Genomic DNA, 26,092 nt, shown 5'->3' on the forward strand with positions numbered 1-26,092 from the left:
ACTCAGCCGGCGCCTTTGCCCGGGTAATTTTCTGGCTGCGGCTAGATCACTGGGGGGTGTGAGCGCGGGTCCAGATGCACCTGCCGGAGCTGGGAGCTTGCCGAAGGGCGCGCCGGCCTGGTCTTGAGTGGTCGGAGGTCCAGGAGCCCTCGGCATCCTTTTCTCACCCACACACCCCAGCCTCACGTATTAGGCGTCCCCCCAACAGACGGTGAGCCGGTGGCGGGAGGGTGGAGGTGGACGTAGCTCACCGCCTCGCAATCACAGGAGAGCCAAGCTTCTTTCTCAGCTGCCAGAGAGCACGTAGAAGGTTATTCCAGCCCCCTGGGAGGTGGGAGGGTGGAGGGAATGCGGGGTTTAGGGAGCAGACGGGATGCGGGCGCCTCACTCTCCTTCCCCAGTGCCTGGAAAGCCACCCTCTGGCCACATCACTCACGCCCACCCGCTTCAGGAAGACCAGACCCCCTCGCCCGGCATCCCTGAGTTCTTATGATTTGCTCTATCTTTGTGATCACCTTCTGCTCTGCTCGCTCGCAGACAGTGGATCCATGATACTGTTCTTTCCTGCTCCTGTTTATCCAGAGGACTGATTTCTGCTTTCTTTGCTCGCCCCGTTACTTAAGTAGATCACTGCCCTGTCTACAGAAGCCGCCGAACAGTCCTTCTCTCAGATCCCTTTGTAGTTTCCTAAGTGGAGGCCCCAATCTGTACTTCGGATATTCTCCCTGTCCCCAGCACCGTATGGCTCTGCAGTGGTGCTAGACAAACCTGAAGCTCAGTTACATACAGTACATACCGGTGATCCAGCCGAGCGCATCTCCCTTCAAGGTTCCGGACTCCGCTTTTACTTTGACAGGCTTGGGTGCTCATTTTCACCACCATGTCACTTGCAGGAATGCCAAAGGTAAAAGTGCACTCCGTGGGACCTACCCCTCTTTAGACCATAATTCTCACCTGCCTTGTCACATTAGTTGACAAGACATTTTTAATGACTAAGTGCCCGAAGGCACTCTGCTTCTCCAAATTTGTAGGGAGTTTCAGCGTAGTGAACTGTACATCCCTGTACAGATAATCTTTCCCATGTATGTGAAGAGTAGATACCCGTGACACCACGAATATTTCAAAAGTAAATAACAATATTTATTGTCTGAAATCTCCAGGACACCTTCTCTGACAAAAACTGTAATGAAATCCCAAAACATAAATCTCTGGTTAAAGGGCCCTTATCTTAAATGGGTGAATATATATGCCGATTCATTTAACTTCAGTTCTGCAGTTTACTGTGGATTTTCCTGTTCAAAGCCATCCTGTTAGTCTTCTCAATTATAAGAAAAGGATTCCAATCTAGAATAATTACTGCTCTTATTATATAGGAACAGAATGGAACTTAGTAGCCCAGTACAAGGGTTAGAGTTTCAGAAGGGTGATTAGGAAGAGTTGCGTAGCAGTGCTCAGTGGTGCTTGAAAGATGTGTATGTAACTGTTTGAGCTGGCTGGTGCTGTAAGGGTTCCTGCTAGCTGTCTCTTGAGTTTCGGGACACTTAACTAAAGTTGTCTATTAGACTGTTAGGCCCAGAGGTATTTCTGATATTAGAAAGGTGGACACTTGCTTTAGTTATTTGTCCTTAGCTGGATAGTTTTCTTCTCAGCTGCTGGTTTTGATAGAGATTCTGATGGAGTTGGAACTGCTTGGAACTAATGCTAACTTCTGCTTGGTGAAGGTGCTGTGAATCACTTTAGGTACTCTTTGGTCCAGTGCGATTCTGGTATTGTGCATTATTAGTCCTTATACATAGTGTTATGCTGTGCAAGGCTATACACAGGATTACTCTTTCTATGACTTCTGCCACCCCAAGGGAAATTAGAAGGTAGGAAAGCTCGAAGGATACACCGGAAGCTACTTCAGCTGGCGATGGAAAACAGTGAAAGTCTATGCACTTTCTTTGGGAGAAAGGAAGTAGTAGCCATTATTCTTGGGTTTGGGGAAAATTTTTCATACTAACTCAAAGACTGTTTTAAACCTAACCTTGCTTAGATGGAGACTTTTCTTTTGTCTCTCTCTATCTCTCTGTCTCTATCTCCCCCTCTCCCTACAGCTTGGGGAATTCTGCCTGCCCATTCTCCTTAGGAAGAATAGAAGATTACTACTTTTCTTTTAATTGGCATTGTGTTTGGAGAAGTAAGACAAAAAGGGAATAGCTGCCTGTCACATATGCTTATGACATGGGGCTTATCTACTCATTTACCTTTGCACTGCTATTGGCTATTATTCAGCTTTAGAAAAATCGGGTACCATTTATTCACTTGGCTTGTGGGGAACTGTGGCAGCCTATCTTTTATTTATTGACCGGGAAGGAAAGGAGACAATGGGTTAAAGGATACTGTTATTTTTCCTTTCTGAGTGAATTAAATATGCATGCAACCTTTTCTCTTTGCTTTAGATGTTGAATCTGTATTCTGCTTATCAATATTATTTCCTTGGAAGAAGAAGGTGCTATTTTTCTTTTCTAGGGGAATTCTGGTAGTGTCACAGTAATTTTATCACTGTTTATTGACAGCTTCCTTTTCATGAAGAGATATTTAGTTACTGATTGCACAGTGTAATTCTCTGGAAATAAACCCTTTATTAGAGGGTACTGATTAATGGAACATTTAAACAAGCCCATGAATAGTAGAATGAGTAGAACATAAGAGTAGAAACTGTTTTAACTAAAAGAAAAAAAACCTATTCATAATTCCATTTTCTGGAGTTAACATTCAACATCTTGGTTAGTATCTTTTTTTTCTGTGAATATTTTTTTCTTCATTTATTTAACAAATCGTTATTAAGAACCTACTGTTTCCTGGGCACTAAGCACTGTAGGAATAGCCATGAGCCTTTGCCCTCATGTAACTTTCAGTGTATGTTGTATTTGTTGGCATACAGTTTTGTGTTTTGCTTTTTCCACTTAATATATGGAATTTCCATCATATCATTAAATATTCTCCTTCAGTGACTCAATAGTATTTTAGCATACAGATATTCCTTAATTTATTTATCTAATCCTTTTTGTTACACATTTGGATTATTTTTAGTTTTGTCTATAATTATAAAACAACAATATGAGGAACAGTCTTGTGTGGTTGAATTCTTAGATGACTTCCAATGACGTTCACCTTGTATAATTCCCTCCTCTGTGAACATGATAGGATATCATTCCTATGATTATATTACATACAAAAGGAATTTTGCAGATGTAATTGAGGTTACTAATCAGTTGACTTTGAGTTACTCAAAAGGAAGATAATTTGGGTGGTCCTAAACTGACTACGTGAGCCTTATATTTTATTTTATTTTATTGAAGTATAGTTGATTTACAATATTATATTAGTTTCATATGTACAACATAGTGATTCAATATTTCTATAGATTATACTCCATTTAAAGTTATTACAAAATAATAGCTACATTTCCCTGTGCTGTACAATATATCCTTGTTGATTATTTATTTCATACATAGTAGTTTGTATCTCTTAATCCCATACCCCTATCTTGCCCCACCTCCTTCCCCTCTTCTCAGTGGTAGTCACTAGTTTGTTCTCTATATCTGTGAGTCTGTTTCTGTTTTGTTATATACATTCCTTTGTTTTATTTTTTGGATTCCACATAAAAGTGATATCATAGATTATTTGTCTTTCTCTGTCTGACTTATTTCACAAAGCATAATACCCTCTAGGTCCATCCACATTATTGCAAATGGCAGAATTTCATTCTTTTTTAGGGCTGAGTAATATTCCATTGTATATTTATACCACATCTTTATCCATTCACCTGTTGATGGACACTTAGGTTGCTTCCATATCCTGGCTATTGTAAATAATGCTGCTATCAACATTGGGGTGTGTGTATCTTTTCATATGAATGTTTTTGTTTTCTTCAGATATATATCCAGCACTGGAACTGCTGGGCCATATGATAGCTCTATTTCTAGTTTTCTGAGGAACCTCAATACTGTTTTCCACATTGGTTGCACCAATTTACGTTCCCACCAACAGTGTACAAAGGTTCCCTTTTCTCCACATCCTCGCCAACATTTTTTATTATTTTTGATGGTAGCCATTCTGACAGGTGTGATGTGATATCTCATTGTGGTTTTAATTTGCATTTCCCTGAGTATTAGTGATGTTGAGCATCTTTTCATGTGCCTGTTGGCCATCTGCGTATCTTCTTTGGAAAAATGTCTAATTAGGTCTTCTGCCTATTCCTAATTGGGTTGTTTGTTTTTTGATATTGAGTTAATGGGCTGTTTATATATTTTGGATATTAACCCCTTCTCGGTCACATCATTTGCAAATATTTCCTCCCATTCAGTAAGTTGTCTTTTCATTCCGTGTATGGTTTCCTTTGCTGTCCAAAAGCTTTTAAGTTTAATTAGGTTACATGAAACTTTTAAAAGCAGAGCATTTTCTCCTGCTGGTGGCAGCAGAGGAAACCAGAGAGGTTTGAAGCATGAAAGAGATTTGGCATGAGGAAGGTTCTCTGTTGCTGAAATAAAGAGGGCCACAGGCAAGTACCTGAGGGAGGCTTCCAAGAGCTGAGAGCAGTCTCTGCTCACAGCCAACAAAAAGCCCAGGGACCTCAGCCCTACAACCACAGAAGCTGAATTCTGCAAATAACCTGAGTGAACTTGGAAACAGATTCTCCTCCAGCCTCTAGATAAGAGCCCAGCCTGACTGACATCTTGATTTCTGCCCTGTAAGACCCGAAGCAGAGGACTTAGTTAAGCCCACCTGGACTTCTGGCTACAGACTGTAAGATAATAAATGGGTGTTGTTTTAAGCCACTAAATGTGTGTTAATTTGTTACACAGCAATAGAAAATGAATATATTCGTAAGCTAGATTATTTTTACATCTGCAATTTTTTTGGGAGGGGATAAAAATCCTCGGTATGGACTTGCTGGATAAAACTTATGCACATTTTTAAGGTTTTTAAAAAAAATTTATTTATTTTAATTTATTTATTTTTGGCTGCATTGGGTCTTCGTTGCTGCGTGTGGGCTTTCTCTAGTTGTGGCGAGCAGGGGCTACTCTTCGTATCAGTGCATGGGCTTCTCGTTGCAGTGGCTTCTCTTGCGGTGGAGCACGGACTCTAGGTGTGCAGACTTCAGTAGTTGTGGCTCACAGGCTGTAGAGTGCAGGCTCAGTAGTTGTGGCGCACGGGCTTAGTTGCTCCGCAGAATGTGGGATCTTCCCGGACCAGGGCTCGAACCCGTGTCCCTTGCATTGGCAGGCAGATTCTTAACCACTGCGCCCCCAGGGAAGCCCCTTTTTTAAGGTTTTTGTACTGTATTGCTAATTTGCCCTCCATAAGCTTTGTACCAATTTATTTAACATAGGCTCCTAGCAAACTATGTTACTGCATCCTGGCAAACACTAGATACTGCTGTTCTGGTAAATAAAAACAAAAACAAAAAGGTATCTCCTGTTTTGAAGGAAGATTTACATTTCTCTTATTACCAGTAGAACTGACAATTGTTTTCTTTATTTGGAATTCAGTTGGTAAGTCTTTTTTAGTGAATTGCCTGTTCTTAGTCGTTAGTTAGCTTTACTGTTGACATAGAGAAGGTAGTTCCTAACATGTAGTACAGCATTTCTCTTGTCATATTTTCAAGGGGTAGAATGATTAATTGAGAGAATGATTAATTAATTGAGAGAATGAATATTCTAAGAAATATTAGCTGCTGCCATCACTCCCTGCAAAAAAATATCCCAGCCATTTGTACTGTGGGAGAATGGGAAATGTCAGCTTCATTGATTAGGCAGTATTGGTGCCTTATTCTTTGCTAGGGAAAAAGTTTAGCATGTCTGGTTTGTCATTAGAAGTGTGGTTGTTTCAGGAATAAAGATATATTGCATCTTACCTTGGAAAATTGTAGCTTTGACTACTGTTCAAGAAGGAAATATATACTGTTAACTTCAGAAAAAAACTATCTTCCTAAATAAACATATCACTATTTTCAATTTGATCAAGATAATCAGTGATCTCTGATTGTGTATATTACATTGCTTTATTTGGGATGGGGTAAGCGAGAAAATTCAAGTCACTTTTCTGTAATCCTTGTTATTTGAGATGATAGGGTTTATTTCTGACAAATGAAATAAGGCAGAAGGGAAAAAGGAAGGAAAGAAGAAAAGAGGAAGAAAGGAAAGAACAGAAAGAAGAAAGAGATTCCCTCTTTCTTTTGGAGAGTAGTTTTGCTTGATTTTTCTTAAGAAATTGGTTCTTGCTACCTAAATTTCTGAAGATTGGTTATCTTCCTAATGAGAGCAAGATATTTTTAATTTTTTATTTTGAAATAATGGTAGATTTATAGGAAATTGCAGAAAAATATACAGGGAGTTCCCATGTATGAGTAAGATTTTTTTTTTTTTAGTTGAATGGTCAAATCTTATTTACTTAGAAAGGTCAGACCACCCTAACAGTTGGATATGGAATGTGGTTGCTATTTGTGTCCACAGAATTCATAATGGCTATTCTCCTATGGAGGCCTGATATTGCCTTTTGGGGTGGGGATAGGTTTGGATAGGCATTGGAAATGCTGAGTTGGCTTGGCGCTGGGGGCATAGAATGTGCCCCTGTTAGAGGAGCCACACCATGTAATTCAAGGACACTGTAATATAGTGAAAAGAATGTAGACTTGACATTAGAAAGCCTGGATTCTGGACTGCATTCAACCACATTATAACTGCATGAGCTTTGAAATCCACTTTTACCTCCCTCCTGCGTTGTTTGGAATACAGGAAGTAAAGCAGTTTAGAAACTAACACTCTAGGCTCTCATAATTATTTTTAAGACTTTTTTTTGCAATAACAGCAACAATGAAAACTTCTTTACTGGTTATATTTCCTATAATAAAAATTACTTCTTTGATTTTGACGACAAAGGCAGAGGAATTTTAACAAAGTTTTGTGCAAAAAAAAAATGCATGTGTCATCTTGAAACCTCGGAGGACAGAGAAAAATTAGAGGAATGGAGTGCCCACACTCTCACATGGAAGTAACACGGGTTCATCAAATTAGCTTGTTTCCTTGGCCTGCAGGAGGCCCAAAGCCTGTGGTTTCCGGTAGGGGAGATGCTACCTGGGAAAGTAGAGGCGAGCCCACCTGGGGCCCTGTGACTGTTCTCACAGTACTATTTGGCTTAAGAAGAGCTCTGCTTTCAGTATATGTCTTAAGTGGGATTCTTGCTTCTGTTTGAAGTACGATTTCATTAAATCTCTGAATTTTATAGATTGACACAGCTGAAAGGAACATTAGAGAGAAGACAATGATGATGAGATCATCAAACATTTATTGAACACTCTGTAAGGTGCAAAATACTGTGCTAAGTGCTTTACACCGTCTCACTGAATGTGCAATTACCCCACGAGGTACGTGCTGTAGTTACCCTTATTTTACAAATAAGGTGCCAAGGCTTCAGATGGTTAAATAAACTACCCAGGATCACATTAAGTACTAAATGACAGAGTCACTTGTCAATTCGGGTGTGTCTGGCACCAAAGCCCATCTCCTTACACTATGATAAGCCCTTTATTTTACAGATAAAGAAGTGGAAGTTCTGCGAGGTTAAGACCATGGTCACTCTCCTGCTAACTCTTCGTCTAGGTCTTTTTCTGCATTATATCTTCTCAATAATTTATTTATTCCTATGCATTTTGTCAAGTATTTTTGGCCTTTGTGCATCCAGCTAATGTGTCAAATTGATAAAAAGTTACTAGAAAAAAAAAAAGTTACTAGATTTTTAAGCATTTAGATAGAATAAGATTTCGATTTTTAAAATTTGTAATGGAATCCCTTGATTTGATTTTTAGTGAAGCATTTTGTACCAGACTCCTATAAAAGAGGCACTGTCTCCCATGTGCTATTAAAAGTTGGACCTTGTGACCACTGTCTGACTGTGTTTTTCTTTTAGAGAAGTCAGAGGGGACAGTTTGTGACTTCATGGAAAAAATAGCCACCAAAGATCTATCCAGCATCATTTTTAGTTCTTTAATTTTGGTAAGCTCACATTTTCAAAACAGATTAAATTTGTCTGATTTATTTCAGAAGTATATATTACAAAACATTCAAAGGCAAGTGAGAATTCAAAGGCTCAGAGCAGAGCTAGAGAGCTTTTCACAGAGGCACTATTTAGGAGGTAAGCATTTCTCCTGGAAGCTTTAGTTATTGTATTTTTAGAAATATGTTCCCATTCTTTTCATTATTATTAAAAGCATAACTAATTAGTATAAATATTTTTTGATATTCAGTTGACATATCATTGTTAAAATTGTGTTTTTTTGTTTTGTTTTGTTTTTTTAATATTTCAAGAGATAGAGGACATCGTCAAGTCCTAGAAGGGTTCTACCATTTTCTTCTCCATCCTAAAGAGACTTGGAAATTAATCGGTAACATTTTGCATGAAATTACTGGATGCTTTTCGTCTTATCTCTGAGGCCTTCTGTGGAGAATTAAGAGGAGGTTGAATGCACGCATGGATAAAATGGATCATCTTAAAGGATTGAAGTTCCAAAAATACATCAGCAGGACTGGACAGGTTTGACATAATGAGATTTCTATTTTAGCTTGACTTCTGGAACTCCGAATAAACTATAAACTGAGCTACACAAGGTCCTGGGGAGGAAGTTTCTCTTCTAAAATATTCTAGCTGCAGATAACATTTTTCTTATTCAGATCCTTTGAAGAAATTATTTACTCATCCATTTTCTGAGGAATACGACTATTAGACACTTACCAACTTTTAACATATGAAGTGGAATAGAAAGCAGCAACTTATATCATACTGGAAAATAAATTTTCATCAAGAAACAGACCCAGAAAGAGAAGACATCTCTACATAAGCACAGGGTGAGATGGCAGAGGCTCCTGTGGATGCCTCAACTCTGCCCGTAACTGTGAAGAAAAAGAAAAGTCTATCCATTGAAGAAAAGATCGACATCATAAATGCAGTAGAAAGTGGTAAGAAAAAAGCAGAGATTGCAGCTGAATATGGAATAAAGAAAAATTCATTGTCTTCTATTATGAAGAATAAAGACAAGGTTCTAGAAGCCTTTGAATCTCTGAGATTTGATCCAAAGAGAAAAAGACTGAGAACTGCTTTTTACACAGATCTGGAAGAGGCACTAATGAGGTGGTATCGAATCGCCCAGTGTCTGAATGTACCAGTTAATGGTCCAATGTTGCGTCTAAAAGCTAATGATTTTGCCCAGAAACTGGGACATAATGATTTTAAGTGCAGCAATGGTTGGCTGGATCGCTTTAAATCCAGGTATGGTTTAGTATTCAGAGCTCAACCTGTAGAAGCTACAGGTGTATCAGTAGACCCTTCAGATGTCTGGCACCAAAACATACTTCCTTATTATTTAAATGATTATCATCCTAAAAATGTTTTTAATGTAAAAGAGACTGGGCTGCTTTATCGAATGTTGCCTACAAATACATTTGCATTTAAAGGAGAAACATGCTCAATTGGCAAGTTATGCAAAGACAGAATAACTCTGGTGGTTGGGACAAACATGGACGGCTCAGAGAAACTTCCTTTGCTTATCATTGGAAAGAACAGAAATCCACATTGTTTCAAAGGCATAAAATCATTGCCTGTATATTATGAAGCTAACAAAATGGCACGGATGACCTCAGTTGTATTTGAACAATGGATGCGGAAGCTTGATGAGAAATTTCAAGCCCAGCAAAGAAGAGTGGTGATTTTTGTTGAATCGTTTCCTGCACATCCAGAGGTAAAAAACCTAAAATCCATTGAGTTAGCATTCTTTCCATCATGTTTATCTTCCAAACTTATAGCTATGAAACAAGGTGTTATTAAAAGCCTTAAAATCAAATATCGACATTGTCTCATTAAGAAATTTTTAAGCTCTGTTGAAGGCAGCAAAGAATTTATGTTTTCCCTGCTAGATGCAGTTGATACATTGCATCTCTGTTGGAGGGCTGTCACCCCAGAGACTATTGTTAAGAGCTATGAAGAGGCAGGATTCAAATCTCAAAAGGGAGAAAGTGACAAGACAAATGCAGAGATGGACACTGGTCTTGATTTGGTTGCCCATGCCCAGGCGGCAGGAGTGGAATTTCCTGAAGGCTTATCCATAGAAGAGTATGCTGCCCTGGATGATGATTTAGAGACATGTGAAGCAGCACCAAGTGGTGATGCTGTATGGACCAAAGAAAGTAAATCGGATGAAACTGGATTTTATACTTCTGACGAAGAGGATGATGGTGGATCTCTGGGAACCGAACTCCCTTTACCATCAAAAAATGTGGCAATAACCGCTTTAGATACTCTGAAAAGTTTTCTTAGAAGTCAAGATATGAATGATGAGCTTCACAATTCTTTAGCAGACCTTGAAATTTTTATTAACTCTTTATCACCTAAGTAATTATTTATTGTACAACATCTGAAGATAATAGCTTTTTGTAATACATTTTACTATTTAAGGTATGTAAAGGGAAAATACTACTTAAACCTAAAAAATGAAAAACTAGTAATCTTTGGTTTAATTGCAAATGTCTTTAGTCTGAAGAGTGAAGTTCCCTAGGTAGATTAAATAATGAGTAAGTAAATGAAAAATATGAATTTCAATTTAGTAAGGTTTTGGGGAGCAGAAAATGAATTTCAGAGGCCTTGTACTTGAAACATATGGCATATATGTCAAAAATAAAAAGAACTCTCCAGCTGTTTGATTCATACAGGTTGAATTGGTGATTGCTATTTTCTGTCTTTTTTTAAGTTCAGATCATGTTCTAGGATATTTTAATTTATCTACCTCATCTAAGAAACAAAATATCTATCTATTGGTTAGATATTTAGTTTTATAAACATATATATTCTAATTAGACTTAAGTATCGAGTGTTAATTTTAAATTATTTTTCTCATAACTAGCTAATCGTCCTAATAAAAACTATGAAAGATTACTGAAAATAAAATCTGACCCAATTATATACCAATATGATTAAAAATGTATCTAACTTTCAAGCTGTTTCTATATAAGATCAAATAAAAGACTATGACCTTATCAGATTTCTTTTAATCATCTATAACCAGAAGGTGATATGGGTTCTTCCTAAATATTTGTATGTATATGTGTGTGCTTAATAGAAAAGTACATTATTGAAACATGTGTTAAACTCTTACGATATTTATATTTTAATAAGATTACTCTTAAAAAGTAAATATGAATATACATATGCAGTTACTAAAAAAGAAAATGTCTTATGTAGTTCTTAGATAGTTTTCCGATTTTAAGAGCTGAAACTTTTAATCTGTAATGTTGAATTTTTTTGATTTTACTGAATTTTATCTTCAGGAAAAACTGATTGTTCTTTCAGCATATTCTGATTTTTTTTTTTTTTTTTTCCAAATCCAGTGGGAAACATTTTGGATTAACTTTCTGTTTGGGGAAGTTTTGTCTTCAGAATGTTTTAAAATGTTGTATGAAATTATTTATATTCCATCCATAAAATAGTCTTTAACCAATAGAATAATATAACAATGTGTCAGACTTCTCTGTTGTTAAATTTTAAATACTACGTTTATTTAACTTATTACATCTAATTTAGTGTTCCCTTTGAAAAGTATTTTGAAAAAGTATAAAGCATTATACAGATGATTTTTATTCTGAATTATCATTAATCTGCCAACACAAGACACATTTGGAAGGAAATATTTATAGAAACTATTTTTATTTTCCACTGTTGATTTACTTTGCTTTTGAGATTTAGTGACAGTAAGCCTTAAAAATATATTAATATTAAGAAAGTTTCTTTTAGAGTGAGATACGGATTATTTAAATTTAATTGAAAGCATTTTTATTAATGATTTGATTTAAAATTTTAAAGTGGTGGAACTGAGCCCTCAATAAATTTTTTCTCTTTCTTTCTCCACTTCATACCATTTTGATATCAAATATTTTATTTAATCATTGCAGATATTTTATGACATAAGAATTATTATCTCCATTTTTACAGATGAGGAAATTAAAACCTGGAAAGATGACTTGGTTAAAATCTCAGGACCAAAACTAAAAAGAAGTAGTTCCCCGTCACCTCGTCCTGTGTTCTTCTAACTATATACCACAATACTTCTTTTCTATACTCTATAAAAGAAAATTCTGTTGTTTTTTCCCTTGAGTTTAGGGCCCAGAGGTCAACGTATTTCAGAAAATACCCTGCCTGGATCTTTGCTGATAGCTGTATTCATTAACATCTCTCCTGAGAACATTGTTGCTAACGAAATACCAGGACCTTTTGATTTGGTAATTCTGTACCACTTTAACACAGAGGTTCCAGTGGAGTTCTAATGAAAATATTTAGAACAACTTTAATATTCCCAAAGTGTTGAAAGTACCTACTCTTTTTTCCTCTGTATGACATCATCCATTTTTTACTTCTGGGGCATAATAAATCTAAAGGTGATAAAATAAGACAAGGCTCCTATAAAGAATAAGCAAAAGATGTCTGCAGATTTAAATTCAAAGATAAACTTTTAAGTTGTTGATGATGTGCATGCTTCTGTGCAGTTTACAAGATATATAGATTTAAATCATTCTCAGAACAAAAATTTTAAAAAGTCACTTTTCCTAAGACAGTCAGTACTGCCTGCCTCACTCCTGATTTATCTTCTCTATACACAGTCAATACAAATTTGGGACTAAATGTCACTTGTCTTTTCAAAGAAGAACTTGATTTACAATTCACTCGTTTTTCAATTAAATGTGGCATTATTCTTCCTTATAAATTCCTACTGTTTCAACAATGTTTTTGCCTGTTTCTACTTCATCAAGCAACAAATCTTGTATTGAATTTGAGACATTGCTTCACTCCACTAGTAAGAGGTTTGGTTCAGGATAAAGTAGGACAATGAGTAAATCAAGGCCTGTGGGTTACATGTTACTTGCCTGGCTTCTTATTTGGACCTAATATCAAATGTTAAACCTCCCTCTTAGTGTATACAAAGCAGAATAATTGGAAGGGGGAGTAAAGTAGGAGAGGAAGAGTCGAAGGAGAGCTTGCCACGCAAACACCTCAGATGTCAAGAGAAGCCCTCTCAATCACTGGGGCATGGTAGAGACAGGCAAATAGAGGTTTGCCTCTAGGAAAGACGACACCACACATCTGCCCAGAGGTTCAGAGTCCAGTGGTGGGCTGGATCTTTGGGGGCGCTAAAAGCTACTTGGGCTGAGGACAGCATGGTATAAGGCAGCCAGAGAGCTACCCTAGCTGCTGAGAGGAGATCCCATGAGAGAAAGGCCTAGGTTAGGGGCCACGATATGCATACAATTAAGTTCTCAGAAAACATTTCATTCACTGGAATATATTAAATCTGGCCCTAGTTCTATGCTACCTTGCAAAAGACATTTCATTTCTCTGAATCTCAGTTTCCTCCATCCATAAAATGAGACTGACACTTCATTTGAATTTATTTTGAAGATGAAAGAAAAATTTGCATGTGAATGCCTTTAGCAAACTCTGAAGTGTTCCAGAACTATAGAGAATGACCAGAAAGGTGCCTCTATGTTACTACTCCCAGATATGCTCAAGTATTAATATTGTGGTCGCTAAACACCACTGACAGTTTTCTCATTGAGATTCTTCTGTGCAGTAAAATAGGAAAGCCAACACTTCTAGAAATATGCAATTCATCTGTAGAAATAAAAAAATTATTTCCTTTTTGAATGAGGGAATAAGGCAACTTAAACCTTCATTTTTAAAAAACTGATCCTCACAGAAAGCAATTCAATAAAATAAGTACTCATTGTGAAGTAGCCTTTCTAATTAGCCCCTTCCACGCTACTTAGAAAGTAGTCACCATGCTAGCTGATTTGATTGTACTATTTCCTTGGCCTGTGATTAACTTGTGTAGCTGAGGGTAACCCCGAGTCGGGGGGAATACTAATATACACACTACTAGTGTAATCTGCTTGGGTTGCCATAACAAAATACCATTGACTGGGTGGCTTAAACAACAGAAATTTATTTTCTCACCGTTCTAGAGTCTGGAAGTCTTGAAATCAGGGTGCCAGCTGGTCAGTTTATGGTGAGGGCTCTTGCCTTGGGTTGCAGACAGTTGTCTTCTTACTGATGCTCATGTGACCTCTTCTTTGTGCCAGCACAGGGAGAGAGAGAGCAAGTGCTAGCTCTCTGGTGTCTCTTATAAGAGCACTATCCCATCGCGAGGACCCCATCTTCATGACCTCATCTAACCCTAATTACCTTCTTAAAGCTCCATCTCCAAGTACCATCACACTGGGGAGTTAGGGCTTCAACATATGAATTCTGAGTCATTCATTCTGTCCATAACAACTACCTCGTACCGATGAAGGTACAGTTGACCCTTGAAAAACACAGCTTTGAATTGCAAGGGTCCACTTAGATGTGCATTTCTTTCACTAAATACATACTACAGGACTACACTGGCCCCCAGTTGGTTGAATGCGTGGATACAGGGAGCAGACTGTAAAGTTATACACATATTTTCAACTACCTGGAGGGTCAGTGCCCCTAACCCACAAGTTGTTCAAGGGTTAACTGTTCTCACATATTAATTTAGTTTTCAATTTGCTATAAACTAAAAATGCATGCATATTTCAGAACTTGTTAATTAGCTGTAGCTATTAGCAAAGACTTTAAAGTTTATGAAACTTTAAAAATAAATGGGAACATATTTCATGTCCTTGAACAAATGGAAAGACTCAACTTTGAAATATGTCCGTTTCCTCCAAGTTAATTTCAAACAAAATCCCAATGCAGGTTTGCTGAAAATTTTGCAAAATAATTCTGATTTTTATCTGGAAGAATAAAAATGTATCAATATCTAAGGAATTCTTGAAAAATAAAAATAGGTAGTATTTGACCTATAGCAGAAGTTTAAATGATATAGTGTTGGCAAGGGAATTAATAGGTCAATCAAAGGAATAATGTATGCTGTCTAGAAAAAGACAAAGAATTTGCATATGATAAAAATAGTTTTTAATCAGTGGTGAAAAAGATGGATTATTAAGTAACTGGCACTGGGGCAACTGGTTAACAATATAGGATTTTTTAAAGTCATGTTCAAAATGAATCCTAGAAGGATTAAACTCTTAAAAGGAAGAAAAGAAGGAAAGAAAGCAAAAAAGGAAGAAAGGAAGGAGGAGAGGAAAGGAAAAAGAAAAAGAGAAAGGAAGAGAGGAAAGAAACTTGCAAACACTAAGAAAAATATAGGTAAATGTAAATATTTTAATATTACTTCAACAGAGATCTTTTAAAAAGTATGATACTCAAGAAAAGTAGTTGAGTATTAAAATACTAATAAAGTATGAAAATATTTTCAACATCACTAGAAATCAAAGAAATGCAAGCAAAAATGGAATGTCTTTTGGGGGAGGGCCTAGCACATTAGAAAATATTATAAAGAAGGATAATACCAAATGTAGACAAGAGCACAGAAAAATGGGTGCACTGTTGTTGGAAATATAAATTGGTACACTCTGTTAAAATTATAGCTGACATGTATTAAATGCTTACTAATTACCCAACTGTTCTAAGTATTTTGCATATGTTGTCTCAATTAATCCTCAGAATACCTACAATTATTATCATTTCCACTTTACCACTGAGAAAATTTAAGTACAGCTACAGCTAATAAATAACAAAACAAGGATTTAAACCCAGAAGACCTGACTTAGAAATATGTTGTGCATGATATAAATTCATCCTAACAAAACAAAGATATTAAGAATATTTGTTGCAGTGTATACAGGACCATAGTTCCTTATCCAAAACCTTGGGGGCATATATGTTTCAGAATTAAGAATTTCTCAGATTTGAAAAAGATAATAATGCATATACTTCATATTATATAACACCCCCTGGGAATACTATGGCAGCATCCCCAAACAATAATTTTGCGGTGAATCATATTCACATGAAGTCAGATATGTAAAAATTATAAATAGCTTAGTAGCTTTGTAGTTTTTACTGCCAAATAAGTTCATGTCAGGTCAGCTTTTACCACCACACAGGTTACAAAAAGGTTTTCAGAGCTTTTCATGTTTCAGAACGCAGATAGCAGATTGCAGTCCTATAACAGCTTAAAGCAAAAACAAAAAACCGAAAACTATTTGAAGGTTTTTAAGAAAATTGATTACATATATGTTTACATTGATGAAACATCAAGGTCTAAACTTTTTTAAAATTTCTTTTACTCGTGTGTATATGCAAATTTCCTTGCTTGAACTGAAGTGGATATTTTCTAAATTCAACTTGCAAATTCTGGAACTAAAATCTCCTTCTGATTCTCCTTTTTAACATCTTACCGTTACCACAAGGCTAGGAAATTCCTTGCCAAGTAAAACAGAAACTATACATAGTATCGAATTGGTGAAAAACTAGACTTGCTGGTTTAAGGTACTATAAATTACATGTTCACCTTCGCACATTAGCCCAATACAAGTCCAAAGAAGTCAGCTTCCTTGATAGGAAAACTCTTAGCCAATGTGTCAGGGAGAAAAATCAGAAGAATAGGAGCCCCATTTCACTCCACTTTTACTTATTTTTTCTGAGTCATCAAATCCCAACAACATCATGTTTTGCTTTTTAAAGGTGGACTCATATAATCCCTTTATATCCTTCCAATAGTACCTATTAAATATAGGCAGGTTGTTGGTATGATTAAATATTTGCTCAATTGGGGAACTCAATGACGTTACAGATAGTCTTGTTTCCTGTATTAGGAATAAACACCACGTTTTGTTTTGTTTTGTTTTCCCCTAACTTCCTCTTTGTATGCCACTAAACTCTCCTGTTGTTAATGCAAAGTCACACCAGCATTGCTGGCTGGTGCCACGCGTTATTTTCTATATTGCAAAATAGATAACAGCGCAGAGATAAGAGTAATTTTCATGTTATTACCTGCCCCACTGAGCACAACTGCTCCCAAAAAAAGATCCAGAATTGCATCTCTCAACACTTGGAGTGGTTTGCAGAGAGATATTTGCCCCACCCCTACACTCTATATATCTATGAGAATTTCATACTGTTTATTGCAATGAACAGTTAATTCCCAAGTAAAATTAAACCAAACAAATTAGTTACCAAAAAAGTAAGAAAGAAAATAAAGCAAATAACACCAAAAAACTCAGACCTATGCACTGCAACCATTTTAATTGTTGTAAAGTCACCCAACAATAAACTTGGTAAAAGAAGACTCATATACAATATCACAAGAGAACAATCATTAATTTGACATACTCTAATTTTTAATTTAAAAGTATGGGAAAGTATATACAATACAAATATCTACCAATTTACATAATATGATGTTTGCTTCAGATTACCATATATATCCTTTATTTTCTTAATTTATTCCTAAATATTTTATAGTTTGGTTGCAACTGTGAATGGAATAGTTTTTTAATTTTTAATTCTCTGATTATTACTAGTATAAAGAATAGTGAATGATTTTTGACTATTTTATATCTAGTCACATCATCAAAGTTTCTTATTAATTCAAGTATGGTTTTTAGTCAGATCATTTCATTATTTAAAATTGGGATCACTTAATCTCTGTGTTTTTAAATTTATACTAATTATTTTATTTTTCTTGTCCCTACTTCAAGGCTGTGAAATAGTCCTCTGGATTTTCTTCTAGTAGCTTACAAGCTTTGTTTTCACATTTGGATTTATCCTGTGTGTGGTAGAGGCAAGGATCTAATCCTGTTTTCCTAAAGGGAAAGTTATCACCCTATGCTGACTAGTTTACTCTTTTGTAATGTCTTTTCTATTTATAACAAGTTCCTGCACCTGCACTGAGAGGTCATGCTGAAGAGTTTAAATCCTACAATGTCTGAGTAATTTCTAAAATGAAATTAAATTTTAAACCAGAAGACAATTAATATTTAAGTGGAAAGATTGTTGTTTTTCTGCTGCTAAATGGAAATGGGGGCTTGTGGACAAGTAAAGTTTAACTTTTTAAAAAAATTTTTTATTTATTTTTGTCTGCGTTGGGTCTTCGTTGCTGCGCGCAGGCTTTCTCTAGTTGTGGCGATTGGGGGCTACTCTTCATTGCAGTGCATCGGCTTCTCATTGCGTTGGCTTCTCTTGTCACAGGCTCTAGAGCGCAGGCTCAGTAGATGTGGCGCACGGGCTTATTTGCTCCGCAGCATGTGGGATCTTCCCGTACCAGGGCTTGAACCTGTGTCCCCTGCATTGACAGGCGGATTCTTAACCACTGCGCCAGCAGGGAAGTCCTGTAAAGTTTAATTTTGTAAAAAAAAAAAGTATATTTTTGCATTCCTGAATTGTAGTTGTACAGTTTAAGTCTACTACAAGGCTAATAACCTATTACAACATCCACTTAGGCTGTGGAATTTCAACTTTGTCTTTTTTCTTTCCCTACATTTGATCATTATCTGCCATATTCAGTTATTCTGTTAGAGAAATAATACAAAATCCTAGGAAGTCCAGATTGATATTGCCTAATTGATTTTATTGCTCGGAGAATTTTCCAGATAGACTTGATTCAAGCCTAGTGACTCCAGAAGATTATAGTGAAGAAAAAAAATGGCTGGTTATTCCATAAGAGCCTATCACACTCATTATGTGAGGGACTGCGGGTTGAACGGTGAGAGTGAAAAAAAAAGTCCCCGCCGTGATGGAATTGACAGGCTAGTGGCGGAGGCAGACGGTACTCAATAATGACACGAACAAATATAAAATTACGACCATGCTGAAATATCTGAAGGAATAGTACCTGCTTCTATAAAACCATATAATATGGGAACCTGACCTAATCTCAAGGTCAGGAAAGAAGTGTCGGGAGCTGAGATCTGAGATTTGACTGATAAATAAGGGTCAATGAGGCAAAGGAGATGAAAGGAGAAGACGTTCTAGGCAAAGGTTCTCGGAGGGAAGGAGACTGAATGGGTTAAAGCACTGGAAGAAAGCATCTCAAGTGACGAAAAGTGGGATGAGGAGGTAGAGGCCAGGCCTGCAGGGACTGGCCTATAGTCAGGACAGGGTAAGCATTCGCTCTCTTATTTACCAAAACAAACAAACAAAAAAAAAATAGAAGAGGAAAAGGAGAAGTCTTCCCATCTTTGTTTTCCAAAGCCTGACTCAGAACATAGGCAAAGCATTAGAAAGGAGAGTTTGAGAAAAGTGGAGGCTCCTCTCAAGATGAAAAAAAATTTCCTCCAGGTGTGGGGAGAAAAGAAAGGCCCTGAGAGCCACACAGGAATGAGGAAGATTATAGCCAGGGTCACTGAGATGGACATTGTTTGAAGGTCAAATAACTACCGGAGCTGAGTTGACTTTGCAGATGGCCCAGTGCCCCCTGGGATGGGCAGTGTCCATTGCCCCTCCCTCCTCAGGGCATCCAGGGGAATCCTTCTTCCACAGCAGCCAGTACTTTGGTGACCATCTTGCAGAAGTGGTTCCAGTCTTAGCCCCAAGACCTTGGCAGATCTTGTCCACTTCCCCATGTGAGCAGCCTGCCTTTCAACTGCCCAAGAGAAGGGCAGGTGGACCTTGGATGCCTCCGAGATGGCAGCGGGGATGAGGAAGAGAAATCTTCCCATTCCTGAAATAGGACCTAAACGGAGCTCATTTAAGATCCCTGTAAACTGTCCCCCCTCCTCCCAACATACTCTCCCAGTGCTGAAACCATTTCCTTTATGTTAAGATAAATTATAACCTGGAAGGAAAGAATGTGTCTATGGAACAAATAGATAAGGTCATGCTGTAAGACGTACATCTTTACAAGACATTAAAATAGATTTCAACAGTCTCATGTTAACATTTTTTTTAAAAATTGAAGTAGTGATTTATAATGTATTAATTTCTGCTGTACAGCAAATTGATTCAGTTATACATATATATACATTTTAAAAATATTCTTTTCCATTATGGTTTATCACAGGATATTGAATATAGTTCCCTGTGCTGTACAGTAGGGCCTTGTTGTTTATCCATCCTATATGTAATAGTTTGCATCTGCTCACCCCAAACTCCCAGTCTGTCCCTCCCCACCCCACATATTAACATTCTTGATTCCCTTTCTGCCACTCCTCTATAAATATTACGACTATTGTGTGTAATTAGGAACCACAGGTTAAATAATAACCAGGGTTCTCCTAATTCTCTGTTTTGAGGTGTGGTTTATCGGGGGTAGCTTGAATTATGTTAGGCCAGTGCTCTCAAATGGTCTCACTGGGAATGAACATCCTTCTTGGAATAAAACATCCTCAATACTATTGGGAAAAAAAGTAAATGATCCATCTGAAAGCTATGTCTTTTAAGATTCAAGCCTCAAAAGGAGGATCTGAAAACACTTGAGGAGGGAAAAAAACAACATGACAAAAGGCAAAATTAATGTTTAAAAACAAATGATTCTCTAATAAATGATTTTCCCCTCCTTTATTTTTTTTCTTATCTAGTATAGTCACAAGATGTGTTGGTCTATATAACAGGCTGGGGCTCAAGAAGGAATAATAAAAGTATATTTTAGGAGATGGAAAGCACAACAGATAAGGTTCGTTCTCTAATTTTTAATTTTGGATCTTTGGTGTTTTAATCATATTCTGCAGCTATCCTTAACATAAAAGATAGAATATATATTTTAAAATTTATTTATTTATTTATTTATTTTTGGCTGTGTTGGGTCTTCGTTTCTGTGCGAGGGCTTTCTCTAGTTGTGGCAAGCGGGGGCCACTCTTCATCGCGGTGCGCGGGCCTCTCACTATCGCGGCCTCTCTTGTTGCGGAGCAGAGGCTCCAGACGCGCAGGCTCAGTAGTTGTGGCTCACGGGCCTAGTTGCTCCGCGGCATGTGGGATCTTCCCAGACCAGGGCTCGAACCCGTGTCCCCTGCATTGGCAGGCAGGTTCTCAACCACTGCGCCACCAGGGAAGCCCTAGAATATATATTTTTAGAACTATTTGCTGTCCTCTCCAAATTCTGTTGTCACTTGAGTGACCACTGTTCTCAGCTGGAGTATCATTCACTGCTTTGTGATGAGCACATGAACAGGAGCCGGTGTCTTTAAAATTATTCACTGACAATCCGCTTTTCTTCTCACACGACTCCACCTCCCCCTATTTCAAAACGAGAAGCCAGACTTCTAAAAAACTATCTCACATAACGCCCCTGGTTAGAAGATGGTTCTTTGGATTTTTATTTTCTGTAAGAACCTTCTCCACAAATTCGCCAACTTTTTTTTTTTTTTACTTTCAATAATGTGTGGAATAGATACACTGTGCTGATCAGTTCAAAAATGTCTGAGTCTGGGGAAGACCTGGCTCCTAATTAACTGCCCAGAGAATGGTTTCACTGAGTGGAAATCCGTTAAGTACTTCTAGTGGTTTTTGTGGGGCCTGAGGGAGATGATATATGTTTTTAATCAGGCAAACTAAAAAGCTAACACTTTTTAATGACTTAGCAGCCCACTGCTATGAAGACTCCAGATGTTCAAAGCTCTGGAGAGCAACTCTAGAAATCCTTGTCAAGTTCCATAGGCCCATGGGATCGTTGTATAAGCTTAGCCTTTGAATAAATACTACCTGTGCGGTTTTTTTTTTTCTTTTTAATTTTAAGATTGTTAAAGGTACAGGATATTTTGGGTTGTTGTTTACTTTAAAAGAACTGAAAAACGCATTGAAATCTGAGATGTACTTGGAATAAAGGTAATTTAGAAGTGTCTACATCTCTCCTACTAAACTCAGAGTAGTATGGAGGAAGGTTACCTGTGTTTTTGAATCTCTTCTGATTAACAGCCCCTTCTGAGAATTCAAATAAAGCTTTGGACTTTCTCCAGAAAAAGGACGTGCATATAAAATTTGTTTAAGATTTCACTATTAAGAAACCCTACTTCATCTTTCCACCGTATATAAAGTATTCAGTATTAAAAGTTATACAAACTGTTAAAAAAAGAAAAAAAAACTCTCAGTCTCTGAGGATATTAAGCTAACATCCCACCTCTCCCTCTTCTTTTTCAGACTCTTCAATGTTACCAATAAATACTTAAAGAAATTGTAAGAGAATTATTTTTCTAAACTTGTATTTGAGTTAAGCAGTTTGGTCTTTTGCACATTATTTTTGACTTTCTTCTTTGACTGTTATTTTTAAAAGCTTGCTTGTGTACTTTTACAAGGAATTAACTCCCCTTGCCAAATCCAATTAATAAATAGAACTGTCTGAGGCCTTGGCTCTCTAGAAGCTGAACACAGAGTCCGAAATTAGCCCCCGGCTGAATCTCCACCACCAGGACTTGGTCGTTTTGACACTCAGAGATATTATCATCTGGTGAAGCATCTGAAACACAATGTTTAAAAAGTGAACCCTACAGACCCCAAGCTAACCTCTTCAGAATGATGTATTTTCTGTTTTCCGAGCAAAGAAAATAAAGATTGAATCATAGGATCACTATTAGTTGATCTATTTCTGAAATGGGAAGAGGACTGTCACATAGGGGTAAGATATTATTTCGAGAGCTTTCTCTGCCAGTGCATTGTGTTAGGTAGCGAGAAGGGATAAAGAGCAGGGAAAGACCTCATCCCTACCTTGGCTTTTGCCATCTGGTTGGGAAGACAGAATAAACACACTAGGTAATAAAAGCCATTGTATGCTAAGTTTCAAATCAGTGTGGTAAAAGAATTCCTAGAGTATAGAGAAAAGCTTGGCATGAGCTGCTCTAGTCAGGAAGCTCTCCTGTAGGGGGTCCCAGGCCTGGACAGGTGAAGTGCAGGGCAATAAAGCCAGGTTGGAAGAATTCAGAGGTTTTTAATTTGATATTTTCTGTGCTGTATATAAGGAAGAAAGAGTGTACATCTACAGTATCTCCAAATGTAGGTTGTAGAAAAGTCCATGAAGTCGCTTGGGGCTTCGTACATGTTGTAGATAAATCTACAAAAGGCCACCCTTGAGTGCATAAAGCTCTGAAGAGAAAATGCCCTTCCATTCCATATGTGCATGGAATCGTTACAGGCAGGAAACCAAAAATTGATTAAAAGGGTAATTCCTGCCCTAGATATGAAAGAAAAAGTTAGAGGGGCCTAAGCTTGGGCTTCTGTAGGATATCTGGGGTAGGGTTGGCTGAAAGATCAAGTAGGGAAAACCCGAGTCCAAAAGAGCGCTGAGGTCAGGGAAATTATTTTGGGAGCTAGAAGTTCATATCAAGTATGTTAAGGAGTGGCTGGAAAGGCATCTGGCTCATGTTACTTCTTCCTCCTGCCCCAGCAGCAGCAAGGTGACTTAGAAGGAGCACGAGTCTGCCTGCTTGCAAGGGTGTGAAGAAAGAGCAAATCACCTCCCCACTACACTTGCTATTTGGTTTACTTTCCAGTGATTCAGTTTCTCAGTAACTTTAACCTTAACCAGTTTAAGAATGAAAGGTATTCTAAGTAGTCTATTCAAAATCAGGTCCCACTCCCCACTCCCCAATTCCAAACCATTAAAACTTAAGGCTCCACTTAAACCAGGTTTGTGCTATTAATAAGGTCTTATGTAGGTGAAAAAATCACTAAGTTAATGATAGAATAGGGGAGCCAATTCTAGATGGAAGTGGTTAGTTTCCTCATAGTCTCACAAACTTCTATTTCTGCCCTTCTATTGTATGACAATAGTAACACTAGCTACCTACATTGGATGCTTACAATGTGCCTGGCACTGTGCTAAGAATTTTATGTTCACTATTTCATGGAACATCCAAATAGCAATAACACTGTGAGGCAGATATTGTCCTGATTTTACACATGGGGAAACCAGTAAATGGTCAAGCTGGAATCCAAGCACGTTAGAGGATGACTCTAACCTCATCCCCCTACATCCTCCCTCCTCCTGGAATGCCCTTCCCGCTCCACTCTGCCCACCCAAATTGAGCGAAGGCCCAGCTTAAATCCTATGTCCTCTGGTAAGTGCTCCTACTGCCTACCTTGGCCTCATCTCAGAACTTGTAAAGCACTTATTTACTGAACTCAGAACAGCACATTGGTAAAACATGGAGAGGTGGTAATTTCATAACCTAATCAGAGTTAAAACATATTGAGTACTTACCATGTATGAGGAATTGTTCTAAGAATTATGTATGGATTAACCGACTTAACTCTCACAACAAGGCTATGAGGTCAGTGCTATTATTATTTCCACTTTACAGATGGGAAAATTAAGGCAGAGAGAGGTTAAGTAACTGTCCTAAGAGCACAAGCATTAATATGTGTGAACATGTAGAATAGTATCTGGTGTACAGAGTATGTAAGGGTTATCTATTATTACTATTTCATTCTACTTCCTCTCCAAAAACGTTCTGTCTCCACTCAGTTGATTCATCTTCCCAGGAAAAAAAGAATGCATCTTCAATGAGTCAGATGCTGGGTTCATAGTGGTCATTTCATTTCATTCATTTATTGAACACCCACCATGAGCCAGGACTTGGCCAAGCCCGAGCTGTAGAGACTGGGCAGTAGAACCAGAAACTGCATCTCAGGTTTCAGAAGAGCATGAAATAGTAAGAGGTCATTCAAGTTAATCTAGAATGGTGTGTGTGAGTGATTACTATAATAAACCTAGCCAATGTTTAATCCACAGTAGATTGGTCCCCTCACTATTCTCTTATCTAATTTCCACTCACCTTTCAGGTCTCAGCTTAATATTGCTTCCTCTTGGAAGCCCTCCCGATTCCCAAGACCTGTGTTAGGGATTTTTTCCTGTGTGCTCCCACAGTGTTCTATACTTCCCAGCTTCTTTTCTTCATGGTTTTCTTGTCTAGCTCCTCAGCCAGACCATAAGCTCGGTGAGGAACTAAGCCACACACATCTTTTTCAGCCTTGCATTCTCAGCATTTAACAATATTTAATCCTGGCACTTAGTGGGACCTCAGTAAATAATTGTGTGAAAAAGTGATTCTGTATCTGGACTGAAGAGGTGCAGGGAACTTAGGTCCCCAGTATATTTATAGGAGACGTCCAGAAAGTTGCTCTGCTAGGAATCTCTTATTATCATAAAGCACATGAGGATCACGTGCTCCTAAGGTGACTCTCAGACCAGGCCAACATCCAAGGTCACACTGTTTAAGTGCTCAGAAAATATCTTGACTTATGATTCCTAGATGACCTTTGCCCACTAGCCTATTAAAGACCTTCATGTGATAGATTATCCTTGATGGTGTGTGTCTGTAATGAAGGCTTAAGTCCAGTCTTGGCCTTTGAGCACAGGTGGGAGAAGTGCTCCTTTTTAAGAACTCAGCTTCTGAAGTGTAGACAAGCTTGAGAGAGACTGGAAGGGAATCCAAACAGTGTTGTATTATTGGACTTGTAGGGGGCGTACAAGTATCCTTGTCAGCTTCAGAAGGGTCAGTGAGCATGCTGTTCACTGAAAAATTTCATACATTGCAAGGAGATGAAATGGTGTGGAGAATGAAATGAAATGTCACCCACAGTGAAATGAAATGTCTGGGGGAAGGAAAAGGAGGCTGACAAGGATGACATAGTTGACAGTCAAGGGCAGACAGCGTTTAGCATAAGTTAATTTACCGGTCAGCTCAATCCAAAAGGATGCTTATATCTGCCTCACACTATGATATATTAGACTCTAACATGATGAGAGGAGGGGGAGAAAATAAAGGCCATTTCCAAGGGCATAATGTATTTTATGTATGAATTGCAGAAGCACAAGAGAGACCAAGAAGAAATTGTTTTTCATCTTTTTTAGACTCCTGCCATCCTCCTGTCTATGCCAGCTCCTTCTCTGGAATGCAAGGCCCAAGCAGTTTGATGCATCAAGTTAAACTTTGTATCTCCATGGAGGTGAATAAGAGATTTCACTGGGAATCAGCCAGAGATACGCATATACCACGAGTTAGAATTTGAAAGCAAGTCAGCCATGTGACAGACATGTCTCTTAGAATATGACTTTGTACTGGAGATTGGTAAATAAACCTCTGGTTGTAATTCAAAAACATTTAAAATGAATAAGACCTTGGTTTCTAAAAGCTTGAAATATTCGGAAAGACTAGATGACAACTTGATTTAGTGCTTTTCTAATTATCAATAGCTGACAAAAACAATTCCT

The 26,092-nt window shown here is 37.7% G+C and overlaps 2 protein-coding genes across 4 annotated transcripts in view; one reads left to right on the top strand and one right to left on the bottom strand.

Moving 5' to 3' along the window:
* ARFIP1 (ADP ribosylation factor interacting protein 1) overlaps positions 1 to 690 on the bottom strand; it is a 127,556-nt gene extending 126,866 nt beyond the window's left edge. Inside the window, exon 1 of the mRNA XM_061192524.1 lies at positions 516 to 690. The gene's annotated coding sequence lies outside the window, so the exon portion shown is untranslated. The remainder of the gene's footprint in view (positions 1 to 515) is intronic.
* On the top strand, positions 107 to 20,554 carry TIGD4 (tigger transposable element derived 4). Of its 3 annotated transcripts, none has more exons than XR_009701128.1 (2): positions 107 to 211; positions 20,469 to 20,554. XR_009701128.1 is itself a non-coding variant. In XM_061192519.1 (2 exons), the coding sequence occupies exon 2, from the start codon at positions 8,894 to 8,896 to the stop codon at positions 10,430 to 10,432; it is 1,539 nt and encodes a 512-aa protein (XP_061048502.1). In that variant the 5' UTR covers positions 107 to 211; positions 8,358 to 8,893; the 3' UTR covers positions 10,433 to 10,446. The 3 variants fall into 3 exon arrangements, 2 of the variants coding, with proteins under 2 accessions (XP_061048502.1, XP_061048501.1); XM_061192519.1 differs by lacking the exon at positions 20,469 to 20,554 and adding an exon at positions 8,358 to 10,446; XM_061192518.1 differs by lacking the exons at positions 107 to 211; positions 20,469 to 20,554 and adding exons at positions 8,131 to 8,178; positions 8,352 to 10,446.
* Positions 20,555 to 26,092: the final 5,538 nt, after the last annotated feature.

Source organism: Eubalaena glacialis, chromosome 5 (genome assembly GCF_028564815.1).
Source record: "Eubalaena glacialis isolate mEubGla1 chromosome 5, mEubGla1.1.hap2.+ XY, whole genome shotgun sequence".
Taxonomy (NCBI): Eukaryota; Metazoa; Chordata; class Mammalia; order Artiodactyla; family Balaenidae; genus Eubalaena; species Eubalaena glacialis.